Source organism: Periophthalmus magnuspinnatus, chromosome 4, assembly GCF_009829125.3.
Source record: "Periophthalmus magnuspinnatus isolate fPerMag1 chromosome 4, fPerMag1.2.pri, whole genome shotgun sequence".
Classification (NCBI taxonomy): Eukaryota; Metazoa; Chordata; class Actinopteri; order Gobiiformes; family Gobiidae; genus Periophthalmus; species Periophthalmus magnuspinnatus.
In genome coordinates this window covers 10,517,730-10,533,956 of record NC_047129.1, presented here as the reverse complement: position 1 = coordinate 10,533,956, position 16,227 = coordinate 10,517,730, and the positions used below count along the sequence as shown (strand labels likewise).

Here is a 16,227-nt window from a genome sequence, read left to right as displayed (position 1 = left end):
GCCTTTTACAGGCAAAAATACACAAAAGCTTAAACAACTGCAGTATTTTTACACAAAACAATTTGTTCAAAAGCACAGATGGAGAAATACCACATTATACAGCGCAACTTGTCATTTCACATTGAACTAAAAAAAAAACATAGTTTGTCTTTCTACACAAACTTAAATAAATGAACAGTACATTCACATGGATAGTCAATAGTAGTGTTTCCTAATAGTGTTTTAGGAAATAGATTTAATGATAGTGTCATTTAAATGTTTCTTTCTCAGACCCTCACTGGGGCAGAGCCCTGAGTGGCTAGTATTCACTGAGATGCGCTGCACACTGCTCTGCCACAACTGCAGCTCTGAAGACCTCACAGTCCACACCCTGTGCACCAACATAAAAAGTTTCCTTAGGACAGCCTTCCGCAGCAGGATGTACACCCAGGGGTCCAAGATCTGGTTCCATGTGGCCATCCGCACAGCCATCAGCAGATTGTGGGTCTCTGGCTCCTGTCTGCTTGTGATACTCAACACAATGACACAGACCTGGACATCACAGAGCAGTGGAACAATCAGACAAACCACATTGTCTTAATAGAGCAGCTTATTACTGTGCATTTGTTTTAATGCAGTGACTTCAGTGATTACTTCTTCACACACTTGCTGTAATAATTTCTTTGATTAATGATTTGTGAATATTTGTTGTTTTCATTTCATTTTTTGCCTTGAGTCTCTTGTAATGCAGCATAACACATAAGTGTAATACTAAACACTTGTGAAATTTACTATAGATAAACTATTTTCACATCACAGTAACTAGTGCAGTAGGAAATCTTAGCCTGCTTTGCATTTCCAAATAATAAATTAATTCCAGCCATTCATAACTGCTGACACAGACAGATTATAGAAAACATTATTATTCCATATGCTAACAAAGTCGTGTTGCCCAGTAGAGGCTCTGTAACTGTCTTAATAAATTGAATGTATAATATTACTTTAGTTCACTGTCACGTGGGACAGTAGCCTATTACCAAGCAAAGCTTTTCTCCAGTGTTTAATTAGAGAGCACAATGATATAATGCTCACCAGCAGTGGGCCCCAGCACACACACGACACCAGCATGATGGCAAGCAGCTGGCAGATCATCTCCAGGTGGTAGGACGTGCTCCTAGAGAGATGTCTGCGCCTCAGTCGGGACTGCAGCAGGGCACCGCTGGTGAAAGTGTTGCACACGATAGAAAGAAGCAGAGCTAACAAGCCCAGACTGGAGAAGAGCAGAGGCAGCAGGATGTCTAGCCAGTCCTGGGGCTGCTTCATGTGAAAGAAGCACCAGCTCCTGGAACTTTGCACACTGTAGGGTCTCCTCAGCAGCACTGGCATCACAGCCACCAGAGCGGGCAGCAGCCAGCTCAGCCCCAGCAGCCGCCTCATATGGTGGGCTGCCATTGCTGTGGAGTGGAACAGTGGCCGGGTCACTCCAATGCAGCGCTCCACAGCCATAAGGCTCCCCAGGAACAGAGGGCTCAGGCCAAAAAACACCATGCAGGCTCCAAACACGCTGCACAGGATGCGATGGGGGTCAAACACATCCCACATCTTCTGGGAGCTGTAGACAAAGAGCACCAAGCCCCCAATAATGAGGTGCCCCAGCAGATCAGTGATGACCAAGCTGCTGGCGAACAGGAGGAACGATGCCCTGGTCTTAGTGTGAACTCGTCTGTAGGACTTGAGAAGTATGAAGAGGGCCAGACTGTTGGACATGATCCCCACACTCATAGAAATGACTGAGGTTGTGATGGACAGCTCCGGGGAGGTGCACGTGCTGTTAGCTCTCATCTCTGCCCTGCAGCTCGACCCTGTGCTCCCATTGACCACCATGCTCTAATCACATAAACAAGCAGTACACACAGAGGCTCATTACATCTGCACAAAATGACAAAGGGTCCCAATTTTATACCCTTCAGAACAACATTGGCTGCATAGAGCAGTATAATTGACTGTTTTCTAAAGAAAGTTCCAATGGATTTCCTTACCTTTTTGTGAGTCCTTAAATCCCCATTGTACCACATTCCCAAATCCATTTCCTCTTAGTAGTCAAGTGTCCACAAATAAAACTATAATATTCCTTTGAAAGCCCCGATGTGGCACCTCTGCTGTGCACACTACACTGGAGCCAACTGTGAGTGAGAGGAGTATGAGCTGCAGCATCAGTACAACACAGCCCACCACAGTGGCTGTCCACTTGCATCAAACCAGATAAAGACGCATTCAGATATTTGACACTGTACTTGAAAAAAAACCAAAAAAACAAACAAACCTAAACAAGCTATAAAAAACTTTATAATAATTAATTATGGTTGCCCTCATAATTTTGTGTCTTTTATGCTGTCAGTTAGTTGCAAAAATTACCTCTTTATGTTTATGTTATATTACATAGTTTAATTAATACATGACAGTTGGGTGTGTTCTCATGTGGTGAACTTTAATGAATGAGAAGTTCCAGTGGTTTGACTTTGGCTGGGGCCCTATTTTGAAGTATTGTTTGGACAATGAATAGTCTAACTATGACACGATCTTTCATGGATGCCCTTGTGTGAATTCTTACAAATATCAGGACTAAATAGTGAAGGGACGTTTGTCTTTATGTTTGGTCTGAATTATTGAAATTAACACTAAAAACACTGTTACTGGTTGAGTTTATCAGTTTCAGATTGACTGGACTGTTTGCCTATATAATCTGCAACAAAGAGTAACAAGTATTTAATTCTTCCCACAAATGTTCTATAGCTTCACAACTGTTCCTGTTCAGTGTGGCACAATGAAAACAGTATGTTCCACTTCATCAAGAACAAGCTGGAGCTCAGTCAGAGGCACTCATTAAACCAGTGACACCCCACACTGGATTAGTACATCTGCATTTTATTTGTATCACATGTGCCAAAGAACACAGAAGGAACAAAACAAATTATCTTATGAACACTTATTACCAAACACACCCTGTCCATTATTAACACAGTCACACTCCATTCAAAACTGCATTACGTAGTCTTGATATTACTGTAATTAGTCACTAGTGCAAGTTTATTAAGTCAGTTGTTCTGTGATTAGTATAACTTTCTGTAAAATAGGGAATATTTTTTATTCCTATATCCCTGTAGAAAAGGGGATCTCACATTTGTACTTCTCTCAGCATTGAAGAGAAAGATACTGTACATACAGAAAAAATACTCTTTATATCTAGCACCGCATGGCACGAAGGGGTAACTGTTGTGTGGTCAGTGGCCAGCACAACAAAACAAGCCACACATATTTTTCATTGTACTTGGTAATTCTTTCTTAACACCTTCATATGTTGGTTAATGGTGACTAATTTCTATATATACGCTCTCTGTTAGGAATCTAAAAGCAGGTGACATTACAGCTGGAGGTGTGGTGTCAGAGCTGCCCCATGTAATGGCAGAGACAATGGCTCTGAGCTGAGACATGGAGCACAATCACATTCTTTTGTTAGCCACTGCGAAATGGGCTAGCATGAAGCCAACAGTAGATTGAGTAAGATGGGAAAATCACCTATAAAGAGCCTTTTTGCTGAAATTTTCTCCATCTATAATCACTACTAGGCCAAGACTCAGGGCTGCACATATAAGTTTCTGCCTCTTCTGTTCTCTCCATTACTCAAAGAGACTCTGGCCAAGGTGCTCTCAGGAAATTGTCACAGAAGCTGAACTTTTACCTTACAGTGGAAAGTCACAAAATTAAGTTATTGGAAGTCCAACCAAGCATTGTTTCTTATGCTTTAAAGTTTCATACAATATACATTAAATGACTTTTCGGAAACAAATTTTAAAGTGTGCTTTGACAAATGGTGCCAGTCAAAAGTTTGCAATGAAAAGGAAAACAGTTTATCTGGGCTTTCTCCTCCTTAACCTTTGTGCCAAGGTTATTCTAGGTTATAAATTATAGATATCCTTTGTAGGGAAGTTATGTCAGAAGCAATAACCAAAAAATGTGTAAATAAAAATTACAATCAAATATGAATGCAGGACCTTATGAATACAAATTGCTCAACAACATAAAAATTTGATTTCAGGTCTATATAGGCCAATGCAAGGTTGGCATTTTCAAATTCACTTTTCCAACTTTGAATTTTAAAACTGTGCATGAGTCAGCATATCTAATGGGAAACGTGTGTGAATGTCTGTGACAAACCTGCGCCTGAGACCCAGCTGTGATACACACAAGTGACTTATCACAGAAAATTAATGACTAAATCCAGTGTAATACTCTGAATATGCTTGAAATCAGTGAGCGTTTTGTCATTTTGTTCTGGTGGTTTTATAGGGCTAATACAAAATATCAACCATTTGTGTCCTGAGCACCCCCCTAGCTTTGTCTCACACAGATTGCTAGAGAAATTCCTGTGTTGTACCTAGGGCACTAACTGCCAGCTCAGTCCTCGTTAGCTTAGACATGGATGCATAGCTAGAGTAGACTGTACTAGATTGAAATGGAAAACATCATCACGGTGTATAAAACATTATAATAAGATGCATTTCACCTGAAATCAGGGCAAAGCTGATCTGGTTGTTTTGGTCTGAAGGTAAAGATTAAGAGTCCAGCACAGGCACTTTGACTGTGTGACTACTCCCCTGTGGCTCCTGTGTGAACAATTGCCAAAACAAGTGCCCCTCAAACAACAATATCTCCCCTATAAATTGAGCTCTTCAACTCCTCATCATCTTGGCTGCTGAGATCCTCTTCTTCAATCAACTGCATAACAGCCCAAGAACCTCCTCTTTACTATAGCCTCTGACCCAAAATGGCTACTGTGAAAATGACCTGGACAGAGTCTTTGTCTTTATTTACACTTTGACACTTTAAAAATACAAACAACATATACAACCCAATTTTGTGTGGGCCAATCAGAGGGGAGATATTGTTGTATGAGATGCACTTGTTTTGACCACTGATAGTTCTGTGTTCACACAGGTGCCACAGGGGGGCAGTCTCAGGGACACAATGTCTGTGCTGGACTCAAAGCCAATCTTTACCTTCAGACCAAAACAACCAGTCCAGTTTTTCTGATTTCTATTGAAATCCATATTACTGCACTTTTATGGCAGAATGGCCATATAATGTAATAAAATAAAATAAAAATGTATTATATATATATAAAGTCTGCACATGTGCAGAAGAAGATGAAGACATCAGAGTTTTGGAAGTAGGGAAAAATATGAATCTATGTGAACCCTCAAGCCTTTTGTTCTGGCCTTTGAACTGAACATATCAAAAATCATGGAGGCATTTAAAAAATGTTTCCCCATCCATGATACTTTGGGAAATTTCATGTGACTGACCTCAACATGGCCAATAAAAACAGAGGTTTAAGGGTGTAACATTTACTACAAACAATATTTTTTAAATTCAATGTCACCAAAATTTTAAACAAATTTAATTCTATGGTAAGTGCTCAAGTGTGCCTGTACCCCTGGGTAAAAACACTGCACTACATGACAAAAATGTGACTCAAAATCCAGATGATACACATGTCCTGTAGGTGGTAGCAAATACTCACTATTGATTTAATGTATTTTCCTTCTTCCAGAATAACATCCATGACAAACATCAGTTAACCAATTATATATGCACTATTATGTAAATATAGGCCTGTTCATTATTGCTTTCACTACACCTATATGCTCCACCATGGCCTTATCAGCAGGTAATGGTTGTCATAAGAGACTTTTCTCCCCACTAGAAAGGATTCTGGGATAAGCAAACGCATAACATCTACAGATAAACAATTAACAAATGAGAGATTTAATGGTAAAGCCTTTATTCAGTAAAAAATAATAATAACTATATAAATAATAAATAACAATTTAAATTCAGCAGACTAGTAACATCTCAAGAGATGTTAATTGCATGTTCTTTGGCAAATATTTTTTTTATTAAGAAGCATTTAAACACTGATGCATAAAAAAAATAAATAAAATTAATTAATTAAAGCTCACCAACATGTTATATAAGAAGAACCACACAATTTAGTTTTTGTGTTTCACCATAAGAAATATAATACAGCTTGCTAGAGCTAATACATTAATCCTAAATGAGTTCATAAAATGTTTGATTGTCCCTGCCTTTGTATTCCAAGATCGATGGTAATAATAACATGTTACAGATAACAGCTGTGACGCTCTTTTTACCCTGTCTGTCATTTGAAGCCTTTACATCCCAACCTTTCTACCTGAAGAGGAGGTAATTGGTTTGCAGAGTGCACATCCATGGATCACAGGAGCAGCCGGTGCACTTAGCATGACACCCCGGCTCCACGTGAGAGCGTTATCACATTAAGATTCCACCTGAGTACAGGCGCTTCTGCTGAAATCACAAAAGAACACACAAAAGGACAGCAGACAATTAGTTCTTTTTGGCTGCAATTGAGGGGACACACATCTTTGCCTTCTATCTGTTCATGGTGGTCTAGTCCATTACAGTATCTATCCTGCATTAGAATGGATCTGTTATTGGGGTGAACTTTTCCAACATGGATGCAATGTTTCTGCTAAATTTGCCAGTATTTACTAAATTAAGCATGGTTTAAGTATCAACCAGTTTTTTGAGGGTCACAGTTCACCACTATGATAATAATGGTTTAACTGTTGTTGTTGTTTAAGTCAACAGTCGTCCCATATAGTTCAACCAAAGAAGCTGTAGGTAGATGTACTTCTGTAGCATATGTAAAACAGAAATATCCCAATTGCAGTGAGTCTCATACAGAAGGGAATCCAGCACAAAAGTAGGAAACCCAGATAACAAAACTCTCCCTCTCCTCTGCAATTTATACTGTTAAGCCTTTGTAACTCTTATATCATAACATCCCATTAAATTTGTATGACACTGTCATTACTCTGTGCATATCGCCCAGGCTGCCTAAGCACAAGGCGAACACCTGTAACAACCACTTGTTCATTTGTGGCTGTGTGTGCTCAAAGTGTCCACCCTCATATTTCACACCATCCTCACACTAAAGTAACCTCAGGATCCAGCAGCAACAGCAGTGGAGACGACAGTGGACGAACTGTTCCTACGAGCAGAGGGTGTCCACTGCGGCTGGTGGAAGTCTATGTTCAGATTTTGGGCCCAATTCGAAAAGACCCTCTTCTCAGTGATGAAGTGATGACTCCATCTCCTGCTCCTCTCATGAGACAGATACATGGAGCACTCCTCTGGCCCTAAGGGCTCGTAGTAATGATACGGCACAGAGCGACGCAAGGATGATCTGTGGAGGATAGAGAGAGACAGACAGAATAAAACAAACTGTGCCAATTGCAATGGAGAGGAGGTGTGGAGGCTAAAGAAACAACAGGCTCAAAAGGAACCACTCAGAGACTGAATAAAAGACAGACAGAAAGATCAGAAGAACTCAGTGCTCTGTGTTTATTATTCACAAATTCAGGCTTAAACCCACTGCCTGCACACAAGAGCCTCTCCAGTTCACCCAGCAGAACAATAAGACAATGTATTTTTAAGGACATCATCAATTAAATTACTGAACTGTATTTCTTATTTTTTTGTAGTCAGTATGTACTATTATTACTATTTCACTTCCCCACAGCGACCATGCTGAAGTAACTGTGCATGAAACGACTGCACTATTTCTCACACTGAAGGCATCATTAAATATGCACAAGACTTTTATGTGGAAACACAAGTGTGCTGTTGCCACTCTCTAAAGACTCTCTAAAGTCTGTTATCTTCAGACTTGAGCGACAGTAGCAATTGTTTGCCCTCTGCACTAAATGCAAGGTGACAAAGAGAAAATCTGAGATTCTAGGAAAAGTAATAAGTAGTGAGCAAATAATAAACATGTACTCATAACATCAGGCTAATTATGGTTAAAGAGGTTTCATTTCATACAGCGCCATTTATTAAATGCATTTTTTTATTTGATTGTCCAATTACATTGGATGAACCAGATGCATTATTCCAAGTGTTATATTAAAAATGCAAATCCATTTCATACAGCATTAAATTCAATTCAGTCACATGGTATGGTGCAGTTACTGCATCACTTACTTGCAGTAGTCTGGCGGCACCATGCCAAACACACTGATCCTGTCACACAGCTCCAGGGCTGTAACCATGGTGAACCAGCCAGTGCTCAGCCATAAGTTGGATTTCTTCCTAAAAGACATTACACAAATTTGAATACCTTTTTAATAGAATCACATTTGTACACTCATATTTACACTGTACATTTGTGTAAATGTGAGGGACCGTGACTAAATGAAGAGCCTAAAGCATATGGGCCTAATCTTTCAATGGGACAAGTTGTCTTTATTCATGAGATAAAATAGTGGCATTTACAGACTCACACTCTGTACATGAGACTGAGGTGTCTGGAGTCTTATTTACAGTGTTGGCATTGTCCATTTTGTATAGGGTGTTGAATGGCCTTAATCATGTTCTGCTCTAATTCAGTTACCTGTCTATGCCAGTCTCTTTCTTGAATAACTCATCAAACTTCAGCATCTGGATCCGAGAGATCATGTAGATTTTGAGTGTGGGCATCACTTGTTTCAGCAGGCGCAGGTGGTTGTAAACATGACCCTTGCCGTCTCTTCTCATAAGGTGACTTGGACCCCAGAAAATGAAGACTGTGTTCTGACTGGAGTTGAACAGCTGCTGCCTATTCCTTAGCACTCTCTGGAGGCTGGAGTGAGCTATTACACGTAGACTGGTGCGCCGGCCAACATCCCTTTGGTGGCCAAGACTGGGAGCATCGTTCATGCGAATCACACATTCTGATTGGTCTATTTCTTCACCCATGTTTCGGCCAACTAGCTGTCCGGAGCTGGTTACAAGTGCGCATGTTTTGCAATGCATCTCCAAGGGCTGAGAAAGTAAAGGAAGACACAAAAGTAAATACTGCAAGAAGCCCTTACTTGCTGATTAAAAATATTAATCACAAAAGCAATTTCCCACATTCAATAATAGTGCAACATCATTATAAGGGATGTCTTGCCCTTTACTTTTAACCAGTTTTACATCTGGGGTTTATTGAATCAGAGACGCTAATATTGGACCGCTCTAAAACTTACTGACTGAAGCATGCATAAACATAATTTCAAATCTGTTTTGCAGCTATACTGTTTGGATCATTTGACGGCAAATGAGTAAATTCAGTTTCACCCGTGAGAAAGAGAAAAATAAAAGCAGATATTCGCGATAGGTAGATGCTCTAATTGTGAGTCACTATGTAACACTTTGGCATGAGAGCTGACTGGATGAGTAGGGGTGGGCCAGCTGCTTCACTTTTCTGTCTGAAAAAAAATTAAATACATTTTACTTTTTACTGTTTTTACTGTCAGGCACCCCAACTTTAATAGAGCTCAACATCAAAGGTCTACACTCATCATTTGAGGTGTGTGGATGTGATTGTGCAATGGGAGAAATGTATTGTACTAGTTTTGATGCAGTCATAGATATGCAATGCAGTAACATTTACTCCAGCAAGAGGCTGCAACTGCCAAGATTTGGATATTTTTACTGGATTGGCTGTGGACCACTCAAGACTCAAGCATATAATTGGTTCAAACTCTAGTATTGCATCATATTATGTGGTCTTTGCTTAGTGCCAGTGTCACCTACACACTTAGAAACTGGGTAATTCATAGTTTTATTGTGAGTACATTAAATAAAATTGTAGTTAATAAGCTGAACAATTCTACTCTGAGTGTATCTCTTATACAGTTTCAACTTTGATCAATAATACATGACTTTTGAACCAACATTTTCTCAGACTATTATGCCAGAAAGTGCGAATACTAAATAGAGTTGGGGAACTTAGATGTTTATGGCCATTAGATTTCAAAGTGCATTAAAATGAGCAGATATAACAGTTAGCAGCTTTTCTCAGTAGCAGCGTTCCCAGTCGATTACCACCCACAGGCTGATACTCATCATCGCAATCCTGTTTATACACCTCCCGAGGGAAAGGACGGATTATAATTAGTCCGAGAGTCAACCCCATCATTCAGGACTGTATTGCACCAGACATCCTCCAGCCTGCAATACATTCTGTCAGTGAGATTGATACACTGAAGGACTTGGAAAAATATAGAGGGTTTTTTGAGGTCACAGGGAAGTAGTGAGAAACTTTTTAACTATTATTAAGGTTGGCCTCTTGAGAGTTGAGGGTTTGCCACCATGAAGCTCTGCCACCTTCATCATGATGTTATTACTTTGCCTGTAATGAAATGTATATAAATTGAATTTATTCTAATATGGGTCTTTTATTGCTCAAAAATGTATTGTTTTTCAGTGTATTTTTTGGCCCAGTTGTCCCTGGATCTGACCTGTAACTTGGTCTGAAGGTGTTGCCTGCTTGTCTCCATGAAGAGTTTATTGTCATGCTGTGGAACAATCCAGGCAATGCAATAACATCTCCATAGAGACATAAAGATGGCTTACTCTCCACCTAAAGTTACACAGTGTGCTTTTAATATCACATTTTCAATACAGACCTATTTTCAGACATTTTTCAGGACTATACTAAAACAATCACTGTGGTGCAACTTTTAGCAGCAGTAATAAACACATTGGTAACTGTATACGTTTGACTCTCCTGTGAATTAGGTTAACAGATCTGGTGAGGGAAGAAGAGGGTTGGGAGGCACATTAGCTGGTGTTTGATATCAGATCTCCATTATTTACAGGGGACTGAATGCAGCGTCTTTTGATCTTGCATATACACATCAAAACAACAAGCTTTTATTGTTAAACAGAGTTCAAGGCAAGGAGGGGATGAAGGAAAGAAGACTAGTAAAATGAGACTGAAGTTTTCTTTCTGGGACTACAAAATAAGATCCATAATATAAGTTATATATAATAAAAATATACAACCTGAAGATGTATTTAAATGATATGTCCTGACACAACATTTGCACTGCCTGTGTAATCCACCATCTCCCCAAAGCTATTCCCCACAGAGAGAGATACAGGCAAAAAACACTTCCCAGCTGCCCAGATTCTTTTGAAGAGGACATCATATTTTCTTCAGTGCATCATGCTGGAGGTTGTGAGTGTGCAGGTGTGTAACAGGCTTCATATGACCCCACAGGAGACAATACTCCAGGATGCACATATCAAAAAATAAATAAATACATAAATAATAATAATAATAATAATAATAATAATAATAATAATAATAATAATAATAATAATAATAATAATAATAATAATAATAACAACAACAATAATAATAATAATAATAATAATAATAATAATAATAATAATAATAATAATGTGTATATTGTGCTTTTGCCAGAACTTGAAACATGTTTTAAGTTTCCTGCTATAGGCTATTCACTCCATATTATTGCCACAGAGACAGTTCAAAGGAATAGACATAAAACTGCATGAAATTGTTGCACACTGAATTCATCAACCAACACTAGATACTTGGTAGACATCCAAGTGAAACTCTGAATAATAAAACAGTAAAATCTCAAATGCAGCTCTCAGATATAACAGCTGCCATCTGCTCTTCACTTTCAGTTTTTCCCTTTCCAGCATATAGTCTGTCTGTAGAGATTTGAAGGTTGATGTTGCATAAATCTTACACTAGATAACCAGCTTTATTCATCCAGGCTTGGGACTAGCACAAAAACAGTACTGGCTATAGATAACCATACAATTTTTGTATTGATCTAAATGATATTTTATTTTTCAAGCAAAACGAGGCATGTTTTGATAAAGTTATAACAGGTTTTCCTAATAGCATCATAGCAACACATAAACTATCACCCTCTCCACTCTGCTGTGTTTCAGTGCATATCTACACTGTGTCGTCTAAACAATCTATCAAACCAAATGAGAGTGGCTACATAGGCCCTTGCAGATACTCAAATTTTAGAGAATTAGATTCAGTAATTTCTAACTGTAAATTATCAACTTGGGTCTTTTTAATCAAGAGGTCTACAGTTAATTTTTCATGTTTAAAGTGTTGTGGTCTAGAGCTCAGAGATTGGAGGAAGAAATGTATAATTTTTTGCGTTAAATAGCAATGATTAAAATAGTTTGTGTTCACGAAATTATTATTGACAGCCATTTTATTTTAAGTTTTCAGTAGGACAATTAAAAGAAGAATCATAACTTCTTGTTTTGTTTTGAGGTTTTTTGTCATATTGATTGATTTATTTCAAGCTTATGACAAAAAATGTGACATCCACCTTAAGTTTACTGATTTGTTGCGGGACACACATAAGCCTTACATTTTTTACATTATTGCCCAACACATAAAAATGAGTGAAGCTAAAGATACTCATAGAGCTAATGGTTGGTGGTATATAATAGTCCTGACTGGTTGAGTTATTTAGGGAGTAAATGCTGCTTTATCTATTGTATTATTATTATTTTTTTTATAAAAGTGAAATGTGAGTGTATGAGTTTCTAAGTGTGTAATATTTTGATATTTGATTTTCTTGACAAATTCACTGTATCTACTGCTTTTTCTACAAATAATCTTACTGCTTTTTTGTGAAAACAGCCCTTCTGGGGACTGGTGTTGCAAATTAGTCAAGGCTATAAACACTGTGATACCTGAATCAGATTACTTAACTGTTAATCTATGTTTGTTGTATTTGTCTATTATTCAAATGTGCGATAAATTGAGACACTGAATCATAATGAAATGAAATGTACAAAAAAGAAAGAATTATCATTTGCACTTAGTTACCTCAAACCTTTCCACACTTGTACAGGCCTTGGCATTAGCAGAAACTTATCTCATTTGAAGTGATTTGTGGCTAAATATTTCAAAGCTCAGCATTAAATATAAATTGGGAAATGGAGAAAAGTGAAGTGAGAAGCCAGAGAGGACACTTTCTCCAACAGACAATGCTTTTTATAGAGACAAATAAACCACTAGTCATTTCCATTCTGTAATATGCAAATTTCTATGAGCCTCAGACTTGGCCCTAAAAGCAGCCAAGAACAAAATTTAGTACACAAATCGAACGGACATACAAAATATTTTTTACTAGTTTTTCATTTACTGAGGCAATGCCTGCAGCTCCAAACCCCCATTTCCAGCATGCCTGATAATGTGCACGCCTCTCTGCTTTACATTTATGGAGAGAGAATATTAAACAGGCACGGTTTGTTTTACATATTCATGTTTTAGTCATGATCTTATCACAAAGTGTGGATATTACAGGATATACAGTGTTACAGGGTTGTAGTGGCAGTTGATGTGCGTGTGATAATCTTATATACCAGAACAAGAGTCTTTCTCACAAATTCAAACTGCTCCTTTTAAAACAAACCAATATTTCACCCAAACAATCACTGCTAAAATGAACTAACATCAAAACATAACATTGAATACATATTTTTTTCTTTTCATGTTATATGTTTCCTAATAGTTTGTGTTTTGTTTTGCATTTTGCTATATACTTCCATATTAACCACTAATTTGCTATGAGTGTTACAGCTATTTGGACAAATCTGGAAAAGAAAATGACATGTAGGCCAATGAACTATAGCCGAGCCTGGTCAAAACCGAAACACTAGCAATCTCACAGTGGCAAGAATTTTGTAAAATTTGCACTAACTAACTAATCTACCAGTCCCGCAAAGCTTTTCCCCAAAGATTTTGTTTCTGTTGAAGAGGACTTTAAGAGGACATACATATTTGCTATATATTTATAATCCAGGCTCAAATTTATGTTATTATTAGGATTATTTATGTTTTGATTTGTGTGAGTTTAATGTCCTTCTTGTTCTGTAAAGCACTTTGAATTACTTTGTGTACGAATTGTGCTATACAGATAAACTTGCCTTGCCTATGAGCTATTTGAGCAAATCTAGAAAACAAAATAACCTGTAGTCTAAGGGAAACTGGAGCTGTAAAGTAGCCATTAACTGTCTAGAGTTTGCATGTACTCTTTTGTAAACTGTTCAGTGTTTATCATGCACTCAATATGACCCACCCCAGACCCACCCAAGATAAGAGATGGGGAAAATCTTGTCATGTTGTTTGGTATAATTTCATATATATATAAAAAGAAAAATGACAAAACCAGATTTGTCAAGGGTCTTAAAACTTACCTTTCGGTCCATGATCGCTGTGTATCCTTGAAGCACTGCCACTGGGGGCTTTTCTGCAGCCGCACCAGGGGTCCGGGGTGAACTGTGGTTAGACGTGGCCCCTGACGAAGGTGGCATGGGCGGTGTGTCACTGTGAATACCTTTATACACCAACATCAAGCTAGTCACCATGGTAACGGCGAGGATGCCACTCACTCCCCGGCACTGCAGAGGAATAAAACACATTATGAGCGAAATGTATTTACGGTAATACAACCAATGTGCATTTAGGTCATTTGGGTTGGAAGGCTGAGAAAGAGATGCTGTATTATTGTTTTTTAAAAAGAAAAATATTCACAGCTGCGGTCCCTTATGCCAGACTGCATAGGAAATGTCAGATGTGCCACTCATGTAAAACAACAATGCAAAAATAGCATTTGGTCAACGCTATTCCATTCAAAGGTGCATGCTCTGGATTAGCCAAAGATAAACCAACAATGGGCTCCACGATTGATTAACAGGCTATCGACATAATTAGGCTGCATTACCACTTTTATCCGCATCGTTGATCCTCTTCGTTTTCATACGCCTGCTGGACAGTTCATGACACAGGGGCCTTAGGGGGATTGACCGGGTTAGGACTTTGGTCTGCAGAGGATCATTGGTAGGAGATGAGACGAGGAGCGCGCGGTGAGCATCTTTTTGCACAGACGGATCGCAGCTCTACTATCGCTCTCACACATGCTCCGCTCCTACAGGGACGTCCTCCTCACGCCGCTGCACGCTCCTCATGGTCCTAAACAACCCCAACACACAGCACAGAGGTTCAACAAGGGTTCAGAGCACTGGGAGATTAGACACGTGCATATGCAACCATCACATTACAGAGACATTCCCTATATTCCATACTGTATTGGATTTTAACAAGATGGATCACTTCTTGGGTGCTAAATTACTTATAGTGTTACTTATATTGTGTAGGCCTCTCATCTCTCTTCATTAATTGACTCTTTATAAGCAATTTAATTACACTGTATGCAAGTTCTTGGCTTAGTTGGCTATTAAATGTTATTAAAGGTGATAAAGCTCTGAATTATTTGTACTGTATTTCAAAGAGTGCACATTTCATTCCCAATATATCTAATTGTTTCCCAATTTGAAATGAACATTGTGTTGTTTTGGCTCTACTCTGCTTGCATAGGGAAAATAGAAGATTAAAATATTGTCACAAACACAATTCATATTTAATTGTCAATATGTAGCCTCCAATTATATGAATACAAATACAATAGGCATATGTGGCATAGGCCCTGTGTCGGGTTAAGATTAGGCACAAGTCTGTAAAGATTCAGGTTAAGAAAAGGGTTTGGGCTTTTCTTAAGTGTAAAACAATGTCAACTTTTGTAAAGGTCCGTTGAAAACAGTGGCCAGGAAACAGTGGACTTTGGCTGTCTTTTGGCATGGCCGCTCCTTAGACCCAACGAAGTCCACAGGAGCTAATGACCTTGATCACCACTGTTACTAGCTGCCCCAAATTTAATTCAACCTCTATTACATATTTTTAATCAATCAAATGGCAGTTATACCAGATTTATGAAAAAAGGCACAGGTTTTGCCTTCACATAAATGTGGGACAACGAATAATGTGAATAATTACTGCACAATATATAAATTACATTGTCTTGCAAAAGTTTTAGAAAAGTAAGTTGCAAATCAAGTTACAATTTACTTAAATAAATAGTTTATTTTTAAGTCTTATCAATCAGGTTTCAGAAAAGGGCAGAGTACTGTCACTGCAACCACTAAAGTTTTAAATAACATTTTCACAACCCTTAAAAACAAAAAACAAAAAACATTAGGTCATGTGGGTTGGAAGGCTGAGATATATCCATATCATCTGCTGTAGTCTGAAGTAAGTGAATTATATTGGATTTGACAATGCTACATATAATTGGCTCCAAAATTATCTTTCAAGCAGGACTCAGGGTCAGGCAGTAGTGGGTAGAGGGTTTAAATTTTTTTTTTTAAACTGTAGGAGTGCCCCAAGGCTCAATTTTGGGCCAACTACTTTTCATTGTATTTACCAACTGCATTGTTTGCAATTTAAGAGAAAACCGCATACATTTATATGCAGATGATGCTTTTGTG

At 38.3% G+C, this 16,227-nt stretch overlaps 2 protein-coding genes across 2 annotated transcripts; both read right to left on the bottom strand.

The window, feature by feature from the left end:
* Window positions 1–222: 222 nt before the first annotated feature.
* ptgfr (prostaglandin F receptor (FP)) lies at window positions 223–2,084 on the bottom strand. The gene is made up of 3 exons (XM_033964736.2): window positions 2,019–2,084; window positions 1,072–1,866; window positions 223–531 (listed from the first exon to the last, which is right to left on the bottom strand). The coding sequence occupies exons 1-3, from the start codon at window positions 2,064–2,066 to the stop codon at window positions 223–225; spliced, it is 1,152 nt and encodes a 383-aa protein (XP_033820627.2). The 5' UTR covers window positions 2,067–2,084.
* A 3,824-nt stretch (window positions 2,085–5,908) lies between these two features.
* On the bottom strand, window positions 5,909–14,841 carry st6galnac5b (ST6 (alpha-N-acetyl-neuraminyl-2,3-beta-galactosyl-1,3)-N-acetylgalactosaminide alpha-2,6-sialyltransferase 5b). Its single transcript, XM_033965375.2, has 5 exons — window positions 14,628–14,841; window positions 14,101–14,304; window positions 8,474–8,883; window positions 8,065–8,172; window positions 5,909–7,267 (listed from the first exon to the last, which is right to left on the bottom strand). The coding sequence occupies exons 1-5, from the start codon at window positions 14,640–14,642 to the stop codon at window positions 7,024–7,026; spliced, it is 981 nt and encodes a 326-aa protein (XP_033821266.1). The 5' UTR covers window positions 14,643–14,841; the 3' UTR covers window positions 5,909–7,023.
* Between the last annotated feature and the right edge of the window lie 1,386 nt (window positions 14,842–16,227).

Coding starts and splice junctions, on each gene's coding strand:
- ptgfr (XM_033964736.2), bottom strand. CDS start 2,066: ATGGATTTGGGAATGTGGTACAATGGGGATTTAAGGACTCACAAAAAG. Junction 1,867..2,018: donor ATTTAAGGACTCACAAAAAG/GTAAGGAAATCC, acceptor TTATGTGATTAG/AGCATGGTGGTCAATGGGAG. Junction 532..1,071: donor TGTGCTGGGGCCCACTGCTG/GTGAGCATTATA, acceptor TGTGATGTCCAG/GTCTGTGTCATTGTGTTGAG.
- st6galnac5b (XM_033965375.2), bottom strand. Junction 8,884..14,100: donor CAGCGATCATGGACCGAAAG/GTAAGTTTTAAG, acceptor TTACTTTCTCAG/CCCTTGGAGATGCATTGCAA. Junction 7,268..8,064: donor GTGCCGCCAGACTACTGCAA/GTAAGTGATGCA, acceptor TATCCTCCACAG/ATCATCCTTGCGTCGCTCTG.